We start from the raw sequence: 19,313 nt of genomic DNA on the forward strand, positions 1-19,313 counted from the left end.
GCCGGAGCGGTATCTATTGATCTGCTCACATTCGCATGTTTTTGAACTGCTAGATTGGTAGAAGCTGGGGCTAACAGTGGGAGCTCACGCCACTCCCTGGATGCAAACTTGCGACTTTTCAATCAGCAAGTTCAGCAGGTCAGCGGTTTAACCCACTGCTCCACCAGCCTGTATCCCTCCTAAAACATTGTCCGTACTGCATGGAGCGCTGTTAGCTTCCTGCCGGAGCAGTATCTGTTAATCTGCTCACATTTGCATGTTTTTGAACTGCTAGATTGGTAGAAGCTGGGGCTAACAGTGGGAGCTCACGCCACTCCCTGGATTCACACTTGCGACTTTTCAATCAGCAAGTTCAGCAGGTCAGCGGTTTAACCCACTGCTCCACCAGCCTGTATCCCTCCTAAAACATTATCCGTACTGCATGGAGCGCTGTTAGCTTCCTGCCGGAGCGGTATCTATTGATCTGCTCACATTCGCATGTTTTTGAACTGCTAGATTGGTAGAAGCTGGGGCTAACAGTGGGAGCTCACGCCACTCCCTGGATTCAAACTTGCGACTTTTCAATCAGCAAGTTCAGCAGGTCAGTGGTTTAACCCACTGCTCCACTGGCCTGTATCCCTCCTAAAGCATTGTCCATATTTTAACCCACTTTTCGAGGATCCTCTCTTTCAGGATGTATCTTAGTTGGAGACGTATACTACCTGCTACATCTTTTTCATGAGAGAAGGACCATTTTTCTCTTTAGTCCATGTATCATTGCTTGCTACTGTCTCCTACTACAGGGAAGTAGTTCTGTTTTCTATGCTTGACTTTCAAGGAGTTGTCCAATGTGCTGAACACAGGGCTTCAAATAGTTTCAGCACCTTAAACAGCTCCTTAAGAGACAAATGTAAAACAGAGCCCAGATTTGCTCCACCTCTGTCACGGGCGCTTGAGTATGAACACAACGTTGATGTATAATATGATAGGAAGCATAACTTTCACTTTTGCTGATCTTTTTACAATTGCTGATCTTTTACAGGCATGGGCAAACTTCAGCCCTCCGGTTGTTTTGGACTTCAATTCCAAACTTCCCATTCTTGGTTTGTAGTGTGTTTTCTGGGCTGTATGGCCATGTTCCAGAAGCATTCTCTCCTGATGTTTCACCTACATCTATAGTTGTGAGGTCTATTGGAAACTAGGTTAACTGGGTTTATAGGTAAAGGTAAAGCTAGTCCCCTGACATAAAGTCCAGTCATGTCTGACTCTGGGGTGTGGTGCTCATCTCCATTTCTAAGCCGAAGAGCCAGCGTTGTCCGTAGACACCTCCAAGGTCATGTGGCCAGCATGACTGCATGGAACGCCGTTACCCTCCCGCCGGAGCGGTACCTATTGATCTACTCACATTTCGAACATGTTTTCGAACTGCTAGGTTGGCAGAAGCTAGGGCTGACAGCAGAAGCTCACGCCGCTCCCCGGGATCGAACCTGCGACCTTTTGATCGACAAGCTCAGCAGCTCCGTGCTTTAACGCACTGCGCCACCGGGGGCTCCAACTGGGTTTATATACCTGTGGAATTATGTCCAGAGTGGGAAAAGGAACTCTTGTCTGCTTGAGCCAAGGGTGAATATTGCAATAATAATAATAATAATAATAATAATAATAATAATTTGCCTAGTTTCCAACAGACCTCACAACCTCTGAGGATGCCTGCCATAGATACAGGTGAAATGTCAGGAGAGAATGCTTCTGGAACATGGCCATACAGCCTGGAAAACACACAACAACATTGTGATTCCAGCCATGAAAGTCTTCGACAACACATTGCCCATTCTTGGTTTGACCCTGGAGGAAGACCCTCATGGGGGGGGGGGGGCATCTAGTTGAAATTGCCTGATTTTTCTGCCCAGGGGATAATCTTGCTGTTGCTGGAGGAACATTTAGAGGAGTGCTGGCTCTCATGAATCTTTCCCTTGATTTAAGTCTACTGGGAGGAGGCTGATAGCAGTATAGTGGGTGGTTTTCACAGAGTTCAACCTTATTTCTCTCGCAATTGGCAAGCAACTTCCCGTCGCACATCAGGGATGGGGGGCGGGGAGCCAGCTAGCTTATAAAGTCTAACAACAGGTGTAGATTTAAGACATCCTGTGATTATTCTACATGTTTCATTCAGTGTTATATTCACCTGTTTTGTGTGGGCAGATTTGTGCCAGCTGGAGCAGGCCTCACACCTTGGCATAGATGCAGGCGAAATGTGAGGTGCAAATGCTTCTAGAGCATGGCCATATCGCCCGAAAAACCTACAACAACCTGGAGCAGGCATACTCAGAAGCTGAGTAAGACAAGGCCATGGCTGATGGGTCCGCACCCGATGTGGGTCTGCACCCGATGTGGGTCTGCACCCAATGTGCTATTACGAGGGTTGAAGAAATGCCTCCACCTTCGTAACTCCTCAACAGACTGGTATGCAGCAGGTACTGGCTTGTTCAGTAGACTCTCCTCTACACTTGGTGGGAAGCCTTAGCATTGAACGGTTGTGTTGTTAAAGTGTGAAGTATGGAACCCTGCGCAGACGGTCGGTCAATGCGACTTAAGCAACGTGCAGTCATTGAATTCTTGACAACAGAAGGTGTCACCCCAAAGGAGGTTCATCAGAGAATGCAAGCTGTTTATGGTGATTGTGTTGATGTGAGTACTCTGTGTCGTTGGGCGAGTAAGTTTAAAGATGTTGAGGTGGGAACTTCTGACTTGCGTGACAAACAAAGAGTTGGACATCCTGTGACAGCAACCACTGATTTTCACAAGCAAAAGTTTGACAGATTGATTCAGAACAATCATCATATCACATAATCAGCAGTTCACAAGAACGTGTGGGTCTCATTATTGCTTTGCTTGGCTATTGGAAGATCTGTGCACGATGGGTACCCAGGATGAGAGAACTGTGAGACTGCTTGCGGAAACAGAGTGTCGACTTCTTCTGTGACGGCTTCAGAAAATTTGTTCATCATTGGCAGAAATGTATCCAATTGTCTGGTGATTATGTGGAAAAGTGAATAGTGGTATTGTCGAAGGCTTTCATGGCTGGAATCACTGGGTTGTTGTAAGTTTTTTCGGGCTAGAGAATGCCTCTAGAACATGGCCATGTAGCCCGAAAAAACCTGCAACAACCCAGTGAATAGTGGCAGTTAAAGGCACATTCTAAGGATTATTTCTGCATTTGATTTATTAAAATATTCCCATCCAAACCCAAGTAATGAAGGTGGAGACATTACTTTTCAGTCAACCCTTGTAGTAAGTTTCTGCAGGATGTTATTGCATGCAGCTACCTTGTGCTTGGGGTTCAAGCAGTGTTTACAATAGTCTTGATAACTACATTGTATCCTCAAGGAAAAAATAGGATGTAGGAAGAGGAAGTTCCACAGCCGAGGGCCCACCACTGAGAAGGCCCTGTCCTTTGTCTCTGCCTATCTCTGCCTTGCGAGGCAGGCGGGATCGAGAGCAGGGCCTCCCCAGACGATCTTAAGCTCCTAGATGGGTAATAGGAGGAGATACGTTTGGACAGGTAAGCAGGCCGGAATCGTTTTTAGTCTGTAGGAAGAGGAATGGAAAATTCGTTGTTAGCTTCCCTATTTATTTATTTATCGTGTCATCCTCAACCAGACCATTGTATTACATTTCTAACAGAACAAAACAAACAAACAGATAAAAAAACACAAATTTTGCAAGCTTGGTAGTTGATTAAATGTCCTTTGACCAGTATCTGGCCCCTTGGAGTGCCTCTGGTGTTGCCGCAAGGAGGTCCTCCATGGTGCATGTGGCAGGGTTCAGGGTGCATTGCAGCAGGTGGTCAGTGGTTTGCTCTTCTCCACACTCACATGTCGCGGACTCCACTTTGTGGCCCCATTTCTTAAGGTTGGCTCTGCATCTCGTGGTGCCAGAGTGCAGTCTATTCAGCGCCTTCCAAGTCGCCCAGTCTTCTGTGTGCCCAGGGGGGAGTCTCTCATTGGGTATCAGCCATTGGTTGAGGTTCTGGGTTTGAGCCTGCCACTTTTGGACTCTCGCTTGCTGGGGTGTTCCAGCGAGTGTCTCTGTAGATCTAAGAAAACTATTTCTTGATTTAAATCGTTGATGTGCTGACTGATACCCAAACAAGGGATGAGCTGGAGATGTCACTGCCTTGGTCCTTTCCCTATTGGCTGCTACTTCCCGGTGGATGTCAGGTGGTGCGATACCAGCTAGGCAGTGTAATTTCTCCAGTGGTGTTGGGCACAGACACCCTGTGATAATGCGGCATGTCTCATTAAGAGCTACATCCACTGTTTTAGCGTAGTGAGATGTGTTCCACACTAGGCATGCATACTCAGCAGCAGAGTAGCACAGCGCAAGGGCAGATGTCTTCACTGTATCTGGTTGTGATCCCCAGGTTGTGCCAGTCAGCTTTAGTATGATATTGTTTCTAGCGCTCACTTTTTGCTTGATATTCAGGCAGTGCTTCTTGTAGGTCAGGGCATGGTCCAGAGTGATTCCCAGGTATTTGGGTGCGCTGCAATGCTCCAGTGGGATTCCTTCCCAGGTAATAATCCTCAGGTAATATTCCCAGGTAATAATCCTCAGGATGCTTGTCTGTTCTTAAGGTGAAAGGCACATGTCTGTTAGCTTCCCTGACGAGGATGGAAGGGCGTTCATTCTTTCTGTTAGTTCAATAAGCGAGCCTTTGAGTGCAAACCTTTCCTCCAAAGTCCGTTTCAGAGCTACTGCAAGCCGAACTAACCTTACTAACCGAACCGACCCACCCGAAAGTGGGGCAATTGACCGAGGTTGTTTCCATGGAGTCTATGTAACAGTGTGTGCCGATTACTCAAAGCGATACGGGCAGGACCTGGTGATCTATCTAGTGATGCTCTAGACATTTTTAACTTTTTCTAAGGGGTTTGATCCAGTTATGCCTGCAGTTATGAGATAATTTTTTTTATACGTTTGTGGCCAGGAACCCTGCTTTATCGCTTTGTATAGTTTTAAAGTAGTTTAAAGCTTGAATAACATAAAATAACATAATATAATGTTATTTATGTTATTTCCCACGTGAAGAACTCCTGTAAACCTTGCAGTATTGAAACTCAGTGAACAAGGCATCTTAGACAAGCTGAAAAACAAATGGTGGTACGATAAGGGTGAATGTGGAGCCAAGGACTCCGGAAGTAAGGTCAGTCGCTGAAGGTCTTTTCGTACTGATGATGATTAGCAATCACACTTTTATTTTTGACCCACTGTTTTATTTCTACCAGAGTAACTTTTCCAAAATTACGTATTTCCATTCTGAAGGTTCGAGGACAGAAAGGGGAGGCTTTTTTCTATGCTTTTTCTTTCTTTCAAAAAGGAGAAATCTATTAAACAATTAGAAATAGTTACCGCCTTTCTCTTTTGCGGTATCACAGGCATTCGTTGTAAGTACGTTGTAAGTACTTGCGCTGATATATTTCTCTCTCTCTCGACATTTATCAAATAATCATAACAACAACAACGAATAATAATCTCAAACCGGTTTCTCCGCTTTAGCGTATATACTCGAATATAAGCCGCACCTAATTTTAGCACAAATAACCAGGAAAATGTATTGACTCGAGTCTAAGTCGAGGGTGGGAAATGCAGCAGCTAAAATAAAAATAGATAACAAAAAAAATTACATTAATTGAGGCATCAGGAGTTCAATGTTTTCGAATATTTACATAAAACTGTAATTTAAGATAGGATTGCCCACAATAAAATTACATTAATTGAGGCATCAGGAGGATCAATGTTTTCAAATATTTACATACAAATGTAATTTACAATAAGATTGTCCAACTCTGATTAAACCATTATTCTAGCCTTCTTCAATGTAAATGTGCTGCTTACTAGGGCTGGGTAACCACGGAAAAAATTGTTTCTAAACTCGATTCGTTTTTAAGGGGTCCATCACGTTTCATTTCTTTAAAGAATTCTGAAATTTTCCTTTTAAAAATTTCGAAATATACGAAATTTTGTAAATTTCGTATTGATTCGTTAATGGCGGACGCGATTGCGCAATATGCTAAAAAAAAACCTTCCAAATATGCTGAAAAAATGCGAAAATAATTACGAAACAATTACGAAACAATTACGAAACAATTACGAAATAAATTGCAAAAATCGTTTCGATTTTTAATTACTCCTGCATAGCTCAATATCGGATCGTAAGCTAATTTAAATACGAATTAATAACGAATTACGAAATTAACAAACGAAACCGCCCAGCCCTACTGCTTACATATCCTTCTAATAATAATAGAGTTAAATAATAATGGTAATAATAATAGAGTAAAATAATAAATGTAATAATCAAAGTAATAATCAATAGTGAAAAATAATAAATGTACTAATGACAACAATAATAAATAGAGTATAATAATAAATGAAATAACAATAGAGTAAAATAATAAATGTAATAATAACAATAATAAATAGAGTAAAATTAGAAATGTATTAATGACAGTAATAATAAATAGAGTAAAATAATAAATGTAATAATCAAAGTAATAATCAATAGTGAAAAATAATAAATGTACTGACAATAATAATAAATAGTGTAAAATGATAAATGTAATAATAACAATATTAATAAATAGAGTAAAACAATAAATGCAATAATGACAACAATAATAGAGAAAAATAATAAATGTATTATTAATAATAACAAACAGAGTAAAATAATAATCATAACAATAGCAATAATAATAAATAGAGAAAAATAATAAATAATAATAGAGTGAAACAATAAATGTAACAATGATAATAGAGTAAAATAATAAATGTATTAATAATAATAATAATAATAATAAATAGAGTAAAATTAGAAATGTATTAATGACAGTAATAATAAATAGAGTAAAATAATAAATGTAGTAATGGCAACAATAATAAATAGAGTATAATAATAAATGAAATAACAACAATAACTAGAGGAAAACGATAAATGTCATAATAACAATAAGAAATAGAGTAAAATAAGAAATGTACTAATGACAATAATAATAAATAGAGTAAAAAAATAAATGTACTGACGATAATAATAAACAGTGTAAAACGATAAATGTAATAATAACAATATTAATAAATAGAGTAAAATAATAAATGCAATAATGGCAACAATAATAGAGAAAAATAATAAATGTATTAAAAATAATAACAAACAGAGTAAAATAATAAACATAATAATAACAATAATAATAAATAGAGGAAAAATAATAAATGTAATAAAAATAGAGTGAAATAATAAATGTAACAATGATAATAGAGTAAAATAATAAATAATAAAAATAGAGTAAAATAATAAATGTATTATTAATAATAATAAATAGAGTAAAATAATGTAAATGTAATAAAAATAATACTAATAACAGAGTAAAAGAATGAATAACCTTGAGTCAAGTATAACTAAAAAAGGGGCTGAAACCGAGGCTTATACTCGAATATGTACAGCATATTTAAATACATGCACATACGTAGAGAAGTTCTATTTGGTATGATTTTTAGCTTCTAAAGACATTGATTTGTTTTCTAAAGAGTTCGCACACTTCATAAATTGGAATTACGAAGTTCCGTGACGCCTTTCTGTATCGAGATGGGTGTTTTTTCTTCCCTTTTCAAAGAGATAGATACATGGAAATTAAAGGATGGATAATATTTTTTTTTCTGAGAGGACATCACATTAATACGCATGAAACATCCTTTTTTATTTTTCCTTCTTTCCTTCGAAGAAAGTCTGGAGGGTTTTTTCAAAAAAAAAGTTCTATTATTTCGATAGCACACGATTTTATCGCTGGTTCATTTCATAAATTTTGGCCATTTGGTTGTTTTTTTCTTTTCCTTTTCCGATTATTCATCAAACCATTTTGCTACTGTATTATTATTACATCCCACCCCAGAAAAAAAACTTTTGCAATGGCATACTTTGGTTTTCTTTTTTAATGGTATGGCTTCCGGCTTATTGTCACGAGCTATAGGCACCAATTATGTTTGCCAATTTGGTGGGTGCGGAGCCCTCCTCATGGGAATCTTCTCCTGTGGAACGCCCACGAACGCGGGACGTCCCATACGGAGAAGCAACCATTCCATATGGAGAAGCAATCAAGGCGGAGATGTGTGGATGGATGGAAACCTTCCATGGGGAAGGTTTCCATCCATCCACACGTCTCCTTCTCGATTTGGGGGACCTGCTATGGATGAAACATGGAGATGTATCTCATGTGACTTTCCATATGGAGAAGCAACCATTCCATATGGAGAAGGAGACATGTGGTTGGATGGAGACCTTCTCCATGGAAGGTTTCCATCCATCCACACGTCTCCTTCTCGATTTGGGGGACCTTCTATTGATGAAACATGGAGATGTATCTCATGTGATGTTCCATATGGAGAAGCAACCATTCCATATGGAGAAGGAGACGTGAAGATGGATGGAAACCTGCCATGTTCCCCATGGAAGGTTTCCATCCATCCACACATCTCCTTCTCCATATGGAATGGTTGCTTCTCCATATGGAACGTCACATGAGATACACCTCCATGGTTTCCATCCATTCACACATCTCCTTCTCGATTTGGGGGACCTGCTATTGATGAAACATGGAGATGTATCTCATGGAGCGCTTCCCATTCTCGAAAGCCATGCAATATTTATATCTATCAATGCTTTTTGGATGCCTTTTCAAAGGCACCAAGCACAGCTTGGTCTCCAAGTCCCATTTGGAACGAATGGGAAGTGGAAACCCATCTTCTGCTGGTGCCTTTGAAAATATGCCGCGTGATCATGACCATGACGAGAACGATCGGATGCTTTATTTACAAATACAAGAAAGCTCCATCTCCTGGTCCTTCTGGAGTCAATGGGAACGGCTTGGTCCCAGGAGGACCAGGAATGGATGTTGCCTCTTACCAAGAACTTTGGGCCGATGGATGTTTAAATGCACCATTGCAGGATCAGCCTCTTTTGTAACTCAAACGAATCAGGAAGCAAACAGCCCGAGAGTTTTTAAATGTCTTTGCTTGTCTCTGGCTGGCTGGAACCGACTTAACGGGAGGCAGGTTGTCAATTTGGTTGGCTTTCGTTTTTGGTTCCTGGTGGCTTCCAAATTGGATTCGAGTTCCGAGATTTCCGATGAGCGGAGTGAGGCTTAACCTGCAACTTTTTTTTTAAAAAAAAAAAGACTCAATTTCAAATTTTCTGCCACAGATTGGTCTGGAATCCAGATTGACATCAACTACTCAGGCCTTGCCTACATAAGAGAGCTGTGCTGGTTGTAGAACATATCGGGTGTGAAACTGGGGCAAGTCTTGTGTGCGGACACCGCTTTATTTCCCCCTCTTGCATCAGAACTGTTTCTGATTCTTGCCTTTGTTTCTCCTGGGTGCAAGTGATAGCTCCACGGAGATTTCTCCGCTTTCAGAGGGGTTCAACCTCCAACCTTTGTTGGTTGTCAGCTCAAACACGAATAGAGTCTTTGGCTCTGAAGCTGAAAAGCGGCCTGTCCGCATTGGGACCTGAACCAGTTTGACTCAGTTGGTTGAATTCTTCTCCATTGACACCTGCACAACTTTCCCATGTTGACAAGCCTTCTGATTTTCTTTGTGTCACAGCTCAAACGATCAGGAGTCTAACAATTGAGAAACCCATGTAGCAGGTAATCCAATTCAGCAGCAAAATGGTTATGATGGTGTCTCAAACAAAACAAAAATTATTATTATTATTATTATTATTTTGAAATTTCAACTCTCACTGCCTTGAGAGTACACTTTAGAGCAGACAGCTTAGCTTAGTGCATTTTCAGATAGTGTTTTTTGAAAACCAATTTGTTTGTCGATTTCTTTGTCCAATTCTTAAGACGCACCATGAGAGGTTAGGCTTATTTATTTAGCTCAGCCTGAAAGTAACTGACCAACTTCACCAAACATCACTATTGCGATGAAGACATCAAGGGGGGAATAGATGAGCAAGATTCAGATTACTTCTCTCGACATTCATAACTAAGGCCTTTATCATTATAGTTGCACAAATACATTTGAAAAGTGGCCTTCAATACATCTGTTTTGCTTTGTTCAGATCCACTCCAGTGGAAAAAAGTGTCTGAACAATTCGACGAAAGAGTGAGATGAATTCAGTGATATGCACCATATAGAGATGGGCGTCCAGCTAGATGGTGAATACCACTGACTTGGAAGCACTCCATTAGCACCAAGTTATGGGGAGGTAGAACATGGTTTTCTGGGTGTTTATGCCTTTTTGCAATCATGGGACATGATTTGTGAGACGAATCTGGCGAGAGTAGTTTCCGATTCACCTGGTGCCTCTGAAATTGGTGCAAAGATTTGGGTGCAAAGAGATCCAAGCTGCAAAAAGTAGCCAGAGCGAGATAAGTCCACCCTGAGGGTCTTCCAAAGTAGGTCCCTCTTGGCCTTTGCAAAGTATGATGATGCCCCTTTGCCTGCCTCTCCTCTCCGTTGTGAAACTAACCAACTGGTTCATTTCTCTTAGGACAAGACCAGCGCCCTAAGCCTGAGCAATGTGGCGGGGGTTTTCTATATCCTCGTCGGCGGTCTCGGGCTGGCCATGACGGTGGCCTTGATAGAGTTCTGTTACAAGTCTCGCGCTGAGTCCAAACGAATGAAACTCACAAAGAACACACAAAACTTTAAGCCGGCTCCTGCGCCCAATACCCAGAATTATGCTACGTACAGAGAAGGCTACAACGTGTACGGAACAGAAAGTGTTAAAATCTAGTGGTACGGCTGAAGGTCTAGTAAGCAAACCAACCGGTTTATGTTTTCCTTTTCTCCTTCCTTCCTTCGGTGTGTCCCTGTGGTGGTGTGTTTTGGTGTTGTGTTCCCCAGCATGGAGTAAACATCTCAGGATCAGACCGATCGGAAGTGGGACGCAACGTAGCCAACGTCTTTTTATTTATTATTTATTTATTTCTGGTACTTGTACCCCGCCCTTCTCAACCCCAGAAGGGGGACTCAAGGCGGCTTACAGAAAAGGCAGAATTTGATGCCTATACAAATTACACATAATATACAAAAACATAATTAAAACAGTTATCACAATTAAAACAGTCAACAGCCAGTACATAACACATCATATAAAACATCATATAAAAGTAATTCTTATAATCAGCGTTTCGTTATTCCAGAGTTCCATAAATCCAATCCGTTAATCATTTCCTATTCATCATCGAAGTTCTTTCTTTATCTGCCCGCTTGTCCAAATGCCTGGTCCCAGATCCATGTTTTTAGTTTTTTCCTAAAAGAAAGGAGCAATGTTGCAGATCTAATTTCCCCGGGGAGTGAATTCCACAGGTGGGGGGCCACCACCGAGAAGGCCCTGCTCCTCGTCACCGCCAATCTCACTTGTGATAGAGGCGGGGTCGAGAGCAGGACCTCCCCAGAGGATCTTAGGCTCCGGGGTGGGACGTAGAGGGAGATACATTGGATCCATTGGATATTTTTGGCACAAGTTCTAGCAACACTATTGATTTTTCCTCCCCAAAAGCTTTGGTTAGATCCATTCTTAAACTAGTTGAGACTACTCAACATTTCCATCATATTTTTATTTGTTTATTTATTTATTTATTTATTTATTTATTTGCAGCATTTATATTCTGCCCTTCTCACCCCGCAAAGGACTCAGGGCGGATCACAATGCACATATACATGGCAAACATTCAATGCCATAGACACACAACACATATAGACAGACACACAGAGGCTATTTAACTTTCCAGCTTTTACCCTGGCTCAAAAAAATATTTATTTTTATTTATTTACAGTGTTTATATTCCGCCCTTCTCACCCTGCGAAGGACTCGGAGTGGATCACAATGCACATATACATGGCAAAATTCAATGCCGTAGACACACAACATATATAGACAGAGGCTATTTAACTTTCCAGCTTCATGAGGGTATGCTCTTTTGAATTCTGGCCACCGGGGGAGCTGTCGCTTCACCATCCACTTGTGACACCGATGGATTTTATACGCTGCTGGAGAGCTTTTTATGGCATCATAAATTAGTTAAATGAGCCTCCTCACATAAGCGGTACCTAAATTTCCTTCTTGACAGATGCAACTGTCTTTTGGGCTGCAAAGGTCGACAGTAAGCTAGACAAATGGCCAGAAGCTTGCTGCTACCAGAACAACCAACCTGGGTCACTTAGTGTTTAAAGCAAGCAACCCACATCAGGAGATAGATAGATAGATAGATAGATAGATAGATAGATATAAGACGGGGGCTGCTCCGTCTGACAGAACCCATTGACAGATGCAACTGTCTTTCAGGCTGCAAAGATCGACAGCAAGCTAGACAAATGGCCGGAAACTCACTGCTACCAGAACAACCAACCTGGGTCACTTAGTGCTTAAAGCTAGCAGCCCACATCAGCATATATATATATATAAAGATGGGGCCTGATCCATCTTACAAAACTCAGTCTCAAGTCAACACACCAAATGTGCATTTCATAAATGTTCCGGCCTATTGTTTTTTTGCAGAAAGGACATAGCTAACACAAAACAAACTTTTCCAAACATTAGGTCTAATAATAAAGAAAAATCTCTATTATATGTTAAGCAACTTGCATTTTTCCCCCGTATTCTTTAATAGGGTCCCCGAATCTGTCTCCTAAGACAGCCACTTAATTTTGTATCTCATTGAGTGCATTTTGCACCTTTAGTCTTGATTTTTGTGTGTATGTGTGTCAGGAGCAACTTGAGAACCTGCAAGTCGCTTCTGTGTGCAAGAATTGGCTCTCTGCAAGGACATTGCCCTGATATTTTGATGTTTTACCATCCTTGTGGGAGGCTTATCTCATGTCCCCACATGGGGAGCTGGAGCTGACAGAGGGAGCTCATTTATGCTCTCCCTGGATTCGAACCTCTGACCTGTTGGTCTTCAGTCCTGCCGGCACAAGGGTTTAACCCACTGCGCCGGGGGCTTCTTAGTCTTGATTATTGCAGGTTTTGCCCAGGACATTGGATATGACAAGCTTCCATATAGAAATGGACATTATTGGCAATGCTTTCCTGCATTTTGTATGTGTTTTTTACCCCCTTTTGTTTATGAAATGGGACTCAGGTAAACTCAGGTAAGTGTTTTTCGGAGGTCTTTACTGTGCTGCCAACCAACGGGGCGGAGAGGAAGGAGGGAAGGAGAAACACTTTCCACAATAACAGAAGCAAGAAAGCTAAATGCAATATGTGTCTGTCTTCAAGTGTAAGAATGGATAGATAAATGGATGGAAGTTTGAGAGACGAGAGAGAGAGCAAGGAAGGTGATTACAATAAAGAGAGGGCCAAAATTCCCACTGGCTTGATCACAGAAGCGCATGTAATGCATTGCTTTCCAACAAGTAAGTCATATTTTACGCTGGCGCCCCAACTGGATAGGAAAGGTCACAGCTGTCATACAGAGATCATTAAGTGAGAGTGATGGGCTCAGAGGAAAGTAGTTTCGTTTGGAATCAGATAGGATAGAGCCTGCACGGCTTGTCCTCTGCTCGGTTGCAAATAAATGCCAGAGACAGATAGATCTCTCGCTTTTTCAACTTGCAACCTCTTCCTCTCCCTTATGCCAACCCATTAATAGTTGTTATGGATTGCTCATGTTGCCGTGAACCTCTGTGCACGATGCACAAAAAGTGGATGATACACAGAGGTTGTCCAGTCTGTGAATTCGTGTGCGTGTGTGCACCTATCTCCATGTCCTCAAAATATGGTTTCCATATATCAAATAGCAATCCTGAAAACTGGAAATGGGTTTTCCCAGGAAACATGAGTTATCCTGCCATGAATTTGAAGGAAAGGGAGTGACGACTGGCATGCATTTTTAGGACGTATCCAGACAGCACCCAAAATACGTACACTCCCAAATTTTTCAGGTTTGGTATCCATATATCAAATAGCAATCCTGAAACCTGGAAATGGGTTTTCCCAGGAAACATGAGTTATCCTGCCATGAATTTGAAGGGAAGGGAGTATCGACTGGTGTGCCTTTTTAGGACGCATCCAGACAGCACCCAAAATGCATGCACTCCCAAATTGTTCAGGTTTGGTATCCATATATCAAATAGCAATCCTGAAACCTGGAAATGGGTTTTCCCAGGAAACATGAGTTATCCTGCCATGAATTTGAAGGGAAGGGAGTGACGACTGGCGTGCATTTTTAGGACGCATCCAGACAGCACCCAAAATACTTGCACTCCCAAATTTTTCAGATTTGGTATCTGTATATCAAATAGCAATCCTGAAACCTGGAAATGGGTTTTCCCAGGAAACATGAGTTATCCTGACATGAATTTGAAGGGAAGGGAGTATCGACTGGTGTGCCTTTTTAGGACGCATCCAGACAGCACCCAAAATGCATGCACTCCCAAATTGTTCAGGTTTGGTATCCTTATATCAAATAGCAATCCTGAAAACTGGAAATGGGTTTTCCCAGGAAACATGAGTTATCCTGCCATGAATTTGAAGGGAAGGGAGTGTCGACTGGCGTGACTTTTTAGGACGCATCCAGACAGCACCCAAAATACGTGCACTTCCAAATTTTTCAGGTTTGGTATCCATATATCAAATAGCAATCCTGAAACCTGGAAATGGGTTTTCCCAGGAAACATGAGTTATCCTGCCATGAATTTGAAGGGAAGGGAGTGACGACTGGCGTGCATTTTTAGGACGCATCCAGACAGCACCCAAAATACTTGCACTCCCAAATTTTTCAGATTTGGTATCTGTATATCAAATAGCAATCCTGAAACCTGGAAATGGGTTTTCCCAGGAAACATGAGTTATCCTGCCATGAATTTGAAGAGAAGGGAGTGACGACTGGCGTGCATTTTTAGGACGTATCCAGACAGCACCCAAAATACGTACACTCCCAAATTTTTCAGGTTTGGTATCCATATATCAAATAGCAATCCTGAAACCTGGAAATGGGTTTTCCCAGGAAACATGAGTTATCCTGCCATGAATTTGAAGGAAAGGGAGTGACGACTGGCATGCATTTTTAGGACGTATCCAGACAGCACCCAAAATGCATGCACTCCCGCGGATTTCAGGTTTGGTGACAGTATATCAAATAGCAATCCTGAAACCTGGAAATAGGTTTTCCCAGGAAACATGAGTTATCCTGCCACGAATTTGAAGGGAAGGGAGTGTCAACTGGCATGGCTTTTTAGGATGCATCCAGACAGCACCCAAAATACGTGCAGTCCCAAATTTTTCAGGTTTGGTATCTGTATATCAAATAGCAATCCTGAAACCTGGACCTGAATGTTCTTTTCCTTGCAATGGTATAATGTAAACAGTTCATGGGGTCAAAGCCCTAGGACTTTTTATGAGCAGGGATTGTGAGATCATGTCCTACACCAACTGATATTTGTTGGTGTAGATAAAAAGGAAATAGGTTTTCCCAGGATACATGAGTTATCCATGTCGTGAATTTGAAGGAAAGGGAGTGTCGACTGGTGTGCCTTTTTAGGGCGCATCCAGACAGCACCCAAAATGCGTGCCCTCCTGCGTTTTTCAGGTTTGGTATCCGTGTGTCAAATAGCAATCCTGAAACCTGGACCTGAATGTTCTTTTCCTTGCAGTGGTATAATGTAAACAGTTCATGGGGTCAAAGCCCTAGGACTTATTTATGAGCAGGGACTGTGAGATCATGCCCTACACTAACTGGTATTAGTTGCGATCCCAACAGTAGATAAAAAGGAAACAGGTTTCCCAGGAAACATGAATTATTCCTGTTGTGAATTTAAAGGGAAGGGAGTGTCAGCCACATGTCAGCAAGACCTATCAACTTTGCAATTATAAATGATTTTAGATCAATGGCCCATGTGCATTTTTGGGCAAATCCATACAGCACCCAAAATGCGTGCCCTCCCGCGTTTTCACGTGGGGCATCCAAACGACAGCCCACCTAAAAGTGAATGCATTTGGCACAAAGCAGGAAAACCCTGTTTGTGCCGAATTAATTTGACACCTGGAAAGGCCACCTTTTGCCCTCCTTTCATGTCTCTTCGAATTCTGCAGCACTGCTGGTCACAGCTGGCCTCCACTTAGAGCGCTCAAGGGTCAGGGCAGCAGTCTAACCAAAGTAACCCATTAGAAGTATCAGCAGATGAACCAAAGTAACTAATTAGTAGTTGCGTCTAGGGATATTTCTGCTGACAAAGGGCTGCTGCAATGAAGAAGGGGGAAGGAAAGGGCGAAAAACAAAGAAAGGTAAGTTGCTTCACGGGAATACAAACCATAGCCCTGGGTCCAATGGTTTCATTCCACCCTTGAAGGGTGTTTGTCCCATAAGAAATATGATGGCCATCTGGTCTCTTCCAATCCCCTAGACTGGCCTGTGGATCTTCTAAATGCAAACATATGTGGATTGGATCCAGATTAAAACAGCAAAAAGGTACTTGTGTTTATTATTATGTTTATGTTTATTTATACCTCACTTTTTCTCTCCACAAGGAGACTCAAAGAAGACCACTAGACCTGCTTTGAGCACTCTCATTGCAACTTGCGACCTGCTATGTATATTATGACCTTACTTACTTACTTAGGTGATTCCCCATAGCCCGAGGATGATGGTCCTCCAAGTGTAGTGCCTTAGTAGTGGGTCTGTAGGTGGCTGTGGAGCCCTATTCTCATGTTCTCCCACAGTGAGGACATCAGTTTCCAAGTGGTCAGGGTTGGCATGACGTGCCTTCCTCCTGGCACGTTTCTCCCTTTCACTCTCCATTCAGGTTTCTTCAAATTCTTCAGCACTGCTGGTCACAGCTGACCTCCAGTTAGAGCACTCAAGGGCAAGGGCTTCCCACTTCTCAGTGTCTATGCCACAGTTTTAAAGGTTGGCTGTAAGCCCATCTTCAAATCTCTTTTCCTGTCCACCAACATGTCATAATTATGACAAAGAAGGAGATAGGTAAGATAGAACCGACCATTATCTTCATAGCTCTAGGGAAGAGAAAAAGTGGGATATAAATAAACATAAACAATAAACTTCAAACTACAAGAAAGGAGATTCCACCTGAACATTAGGAAGACCTTCCTGACTGTGAGAGCTGTTCAGCAGTGGAACTCTCTGCCTCGGAGTGTGGTGAAGGCTCCTTCTTTGGAGGCTTTTAAGCAGAGACTGGATGGCCATCTGTCAGGGGTGTTTTGAATGCGGGTTTCCTGCTTCTTGGCAGAATGGGGTTGGACTGGATGGCCCACGAGGTCTCCTCCAACTCTAGGATTCTATGATTCTATAATAATAACAATATCTATAGTGCCTCCCCATCCATTGGAACCCTGTTTTCCCATTCCTAGAGTGACAAACATGGCTTCCCAGATTGCCAATCGTTGCCCACCCCAGATGTATTGAGATTGAGTGGTGCAATACATGTTTGGTTGTCCATGACGAGTCCTTTTCGCCCGTCCTCTCCAGCTCGGTTCTGTCTCCTGTCTTTCCTCGTCCTCCTCTTGTGTCTTTCTCACGGAACCCACCTGAGATCCTTGCCATCTCGTTCCAGATCCCACCCTGAACGACGGCATGCAACGGGAGGATCCACCGCGATCCCAGCCACCACTCCAGCGACTTCTGACCACCTGAGCCAATTTTCCTCCCTCCTGGGCGTCGGACCCGACACATTCAAGACGACGATGGTGCAATGAACTTTTCATAGGATTTTTCTTTTCCTTCAGTGCCTTATGGGGAGATTCTTAAGACTCAAAAACAATGCAAACCATCTCAAAAACAAAAAAAAAGTATTCTTGCTTTGCTTGAAAACAAAACGACGATGACGACGACGGCGGGAAACAAGACGGTGTTCTCCTCGACGAGAGCGGAGTCTTCTTGTAAAGATAACTTTAGCGAAACGTCAACAGAAGCCATTCTTTGATACCACTGCACAGTATACGGACACGCTTCTTTTGAAATCGAAGCAAAAGGGGGTCCCAAGTGCCCCTTCCCCCCTCATTCGCGAAACGTCGAGCTGTTCTTGATCTTATGCCTCAGAAATGCTCCAGCTTCTCTTTCTAGGACAGCGCGTTGCCTAATTCTGTGTTTTACTCTTGTACGACTTCATGTCCTTCCTTCCTTCCTTCCTTCCTTCCTTCCTTCCTTCCTTCCTTCCTGGCAGAGGGGATTCTCCTTCGAGCTTGCCTCACATCTTAAGGAAATGCATATATCAACCCAAACAACTGAATGTAACATACAAAAAAGAGAGGAAAGGGGAGGCAGAGGTGTCAACAGATTGAGATAACATACGTCAGAAGATCAAGCTGTCCGGGAAGGATAAGAGCGAAGAGTGTGTTGCAAGACACAACGCAGGCCAGGATTTTATACCCATTCTCTTCTATCATCTGCAAGTGCTTTGTTTTTAAACCAACTACCACTGATATTTAATGGATAAGAACACAATATATTTGGAGTTTAGGTTTCCTGCCATATATTATCTAGGGATGTGCGGCGTTCATGCGCTTGTATGTTTTTGGTAAGCATTTAACATCCAATTCTAAAAGCAAGAGGATTGGGAGAGGAAAGCGTTGGTCTCCGTCATACGATCTCCGTCAGAAAATGAAAATTTCCCCTTTATTTCCCTATAACTTCATTTTTTTAAAAAAAAACGAGAGGGGGAAAAAACAACAATTTAGCACTTTTGTAAAATATCGTGTCAGAAGCGAATTGAGAATGTACTGCAAGTCGCTTCTGGTGTGAGAGAATCGGCCGTCTGCAAGGACGTTGCCCAGGGGACATTGTCCGGATGTGTTACTATCCTACTCTCATGTCCCTGCAAGGGAAGCTAGAGCTGACAGATGGGAGCTCACCCCGTATCATGGATCCAAACTCCCGACCTTCAGGTCTTCAGGTCAGCAGTTCAGCCGGCGCAAGGGTTTAAACTATTGTGCCACTGTGGCTCCGCAAATCTAGCACTGTGTTGTGATGAAGCTTTGAGGCTTCGAAAAGGTTGATTGAGATGGTCCCTCAAACGAGACCCAAGTCGATCTGGCTTACGACGAAACGCTCTCTCATTACTGGTAGTAGTTACTGTATTCTCTCAGCTGCTCTTGGTCATCATTTCATAACTACTTCTATAAAAATTAGGATACTTAGGGGCCATATTTACTTTCATAAGGAATATAACGCATTCCAAAACATGCCTATTCAGAAAGAGACTGCAATGCATTACCGCCTTACAGCTTTTGAGATGTAGGAAGAGACTTACATTGGGAGAATGGATATTCTCCGATCTGAGCATCTCAAGCCAGGAAAAGATTTCTGGATTTAGAA

General features: G+C 42.1%; 1 protein-coding gene across 6 annotated transcripts in view; it reads left to right on the forward strand.

Moving 5' to 3' along the window:
- Positions 1-18,635, forward strand: part of GRIA3 (glutamate ionotropic receptor AMPA type subunit 3) — a 261,418-nt gene extending 242,783 nt beyond the window's left edge. For 2 of the 6 annotated variants that reach the window (XM_060756402.2, XM_060756406.2), the window contains 3 exons: positions 5,068-5,182; positions 10,529-10,793; positions 17,554-18,635. In XM_060756402.2, the coding sequence (XP_060612385.1) occupies positions 5,068-5,182; positions 10,529-10,774 (361 nt within the window). In that variant the 3' untranslated portion in view covers positions 10,775-10,793; positions 17,554-18,635. Of the gene's footprint in view, positions 1-5,067; positions 5,183-10,528; positions 10,794-17,553 lie in introns of those variants that run through there. The other 4 variants (XM_060756404.2, XM_060756403.2, XM_060756405.2 and 1 more) reach the window with 4 other exon arrangements.
- The last annotated feature ends 678 nt before the right edge of the window (positions 18,636-19,313 follow it).

This window comes from Anolis sagrei, chromosome 10 (genome assembly GCF_037176765.1).
Source record: "Anolis sagrei isolate rAnoSag1 chromosome 10, rAnoSag1.mat, whole genome shotgun sequence".
Taxonomy (NCBI): Eukaryota; Metazoa; Chordata; class Lepidosauria; order Squamata; family Dactyloidae; genus Anolis; species Anolis sagrei.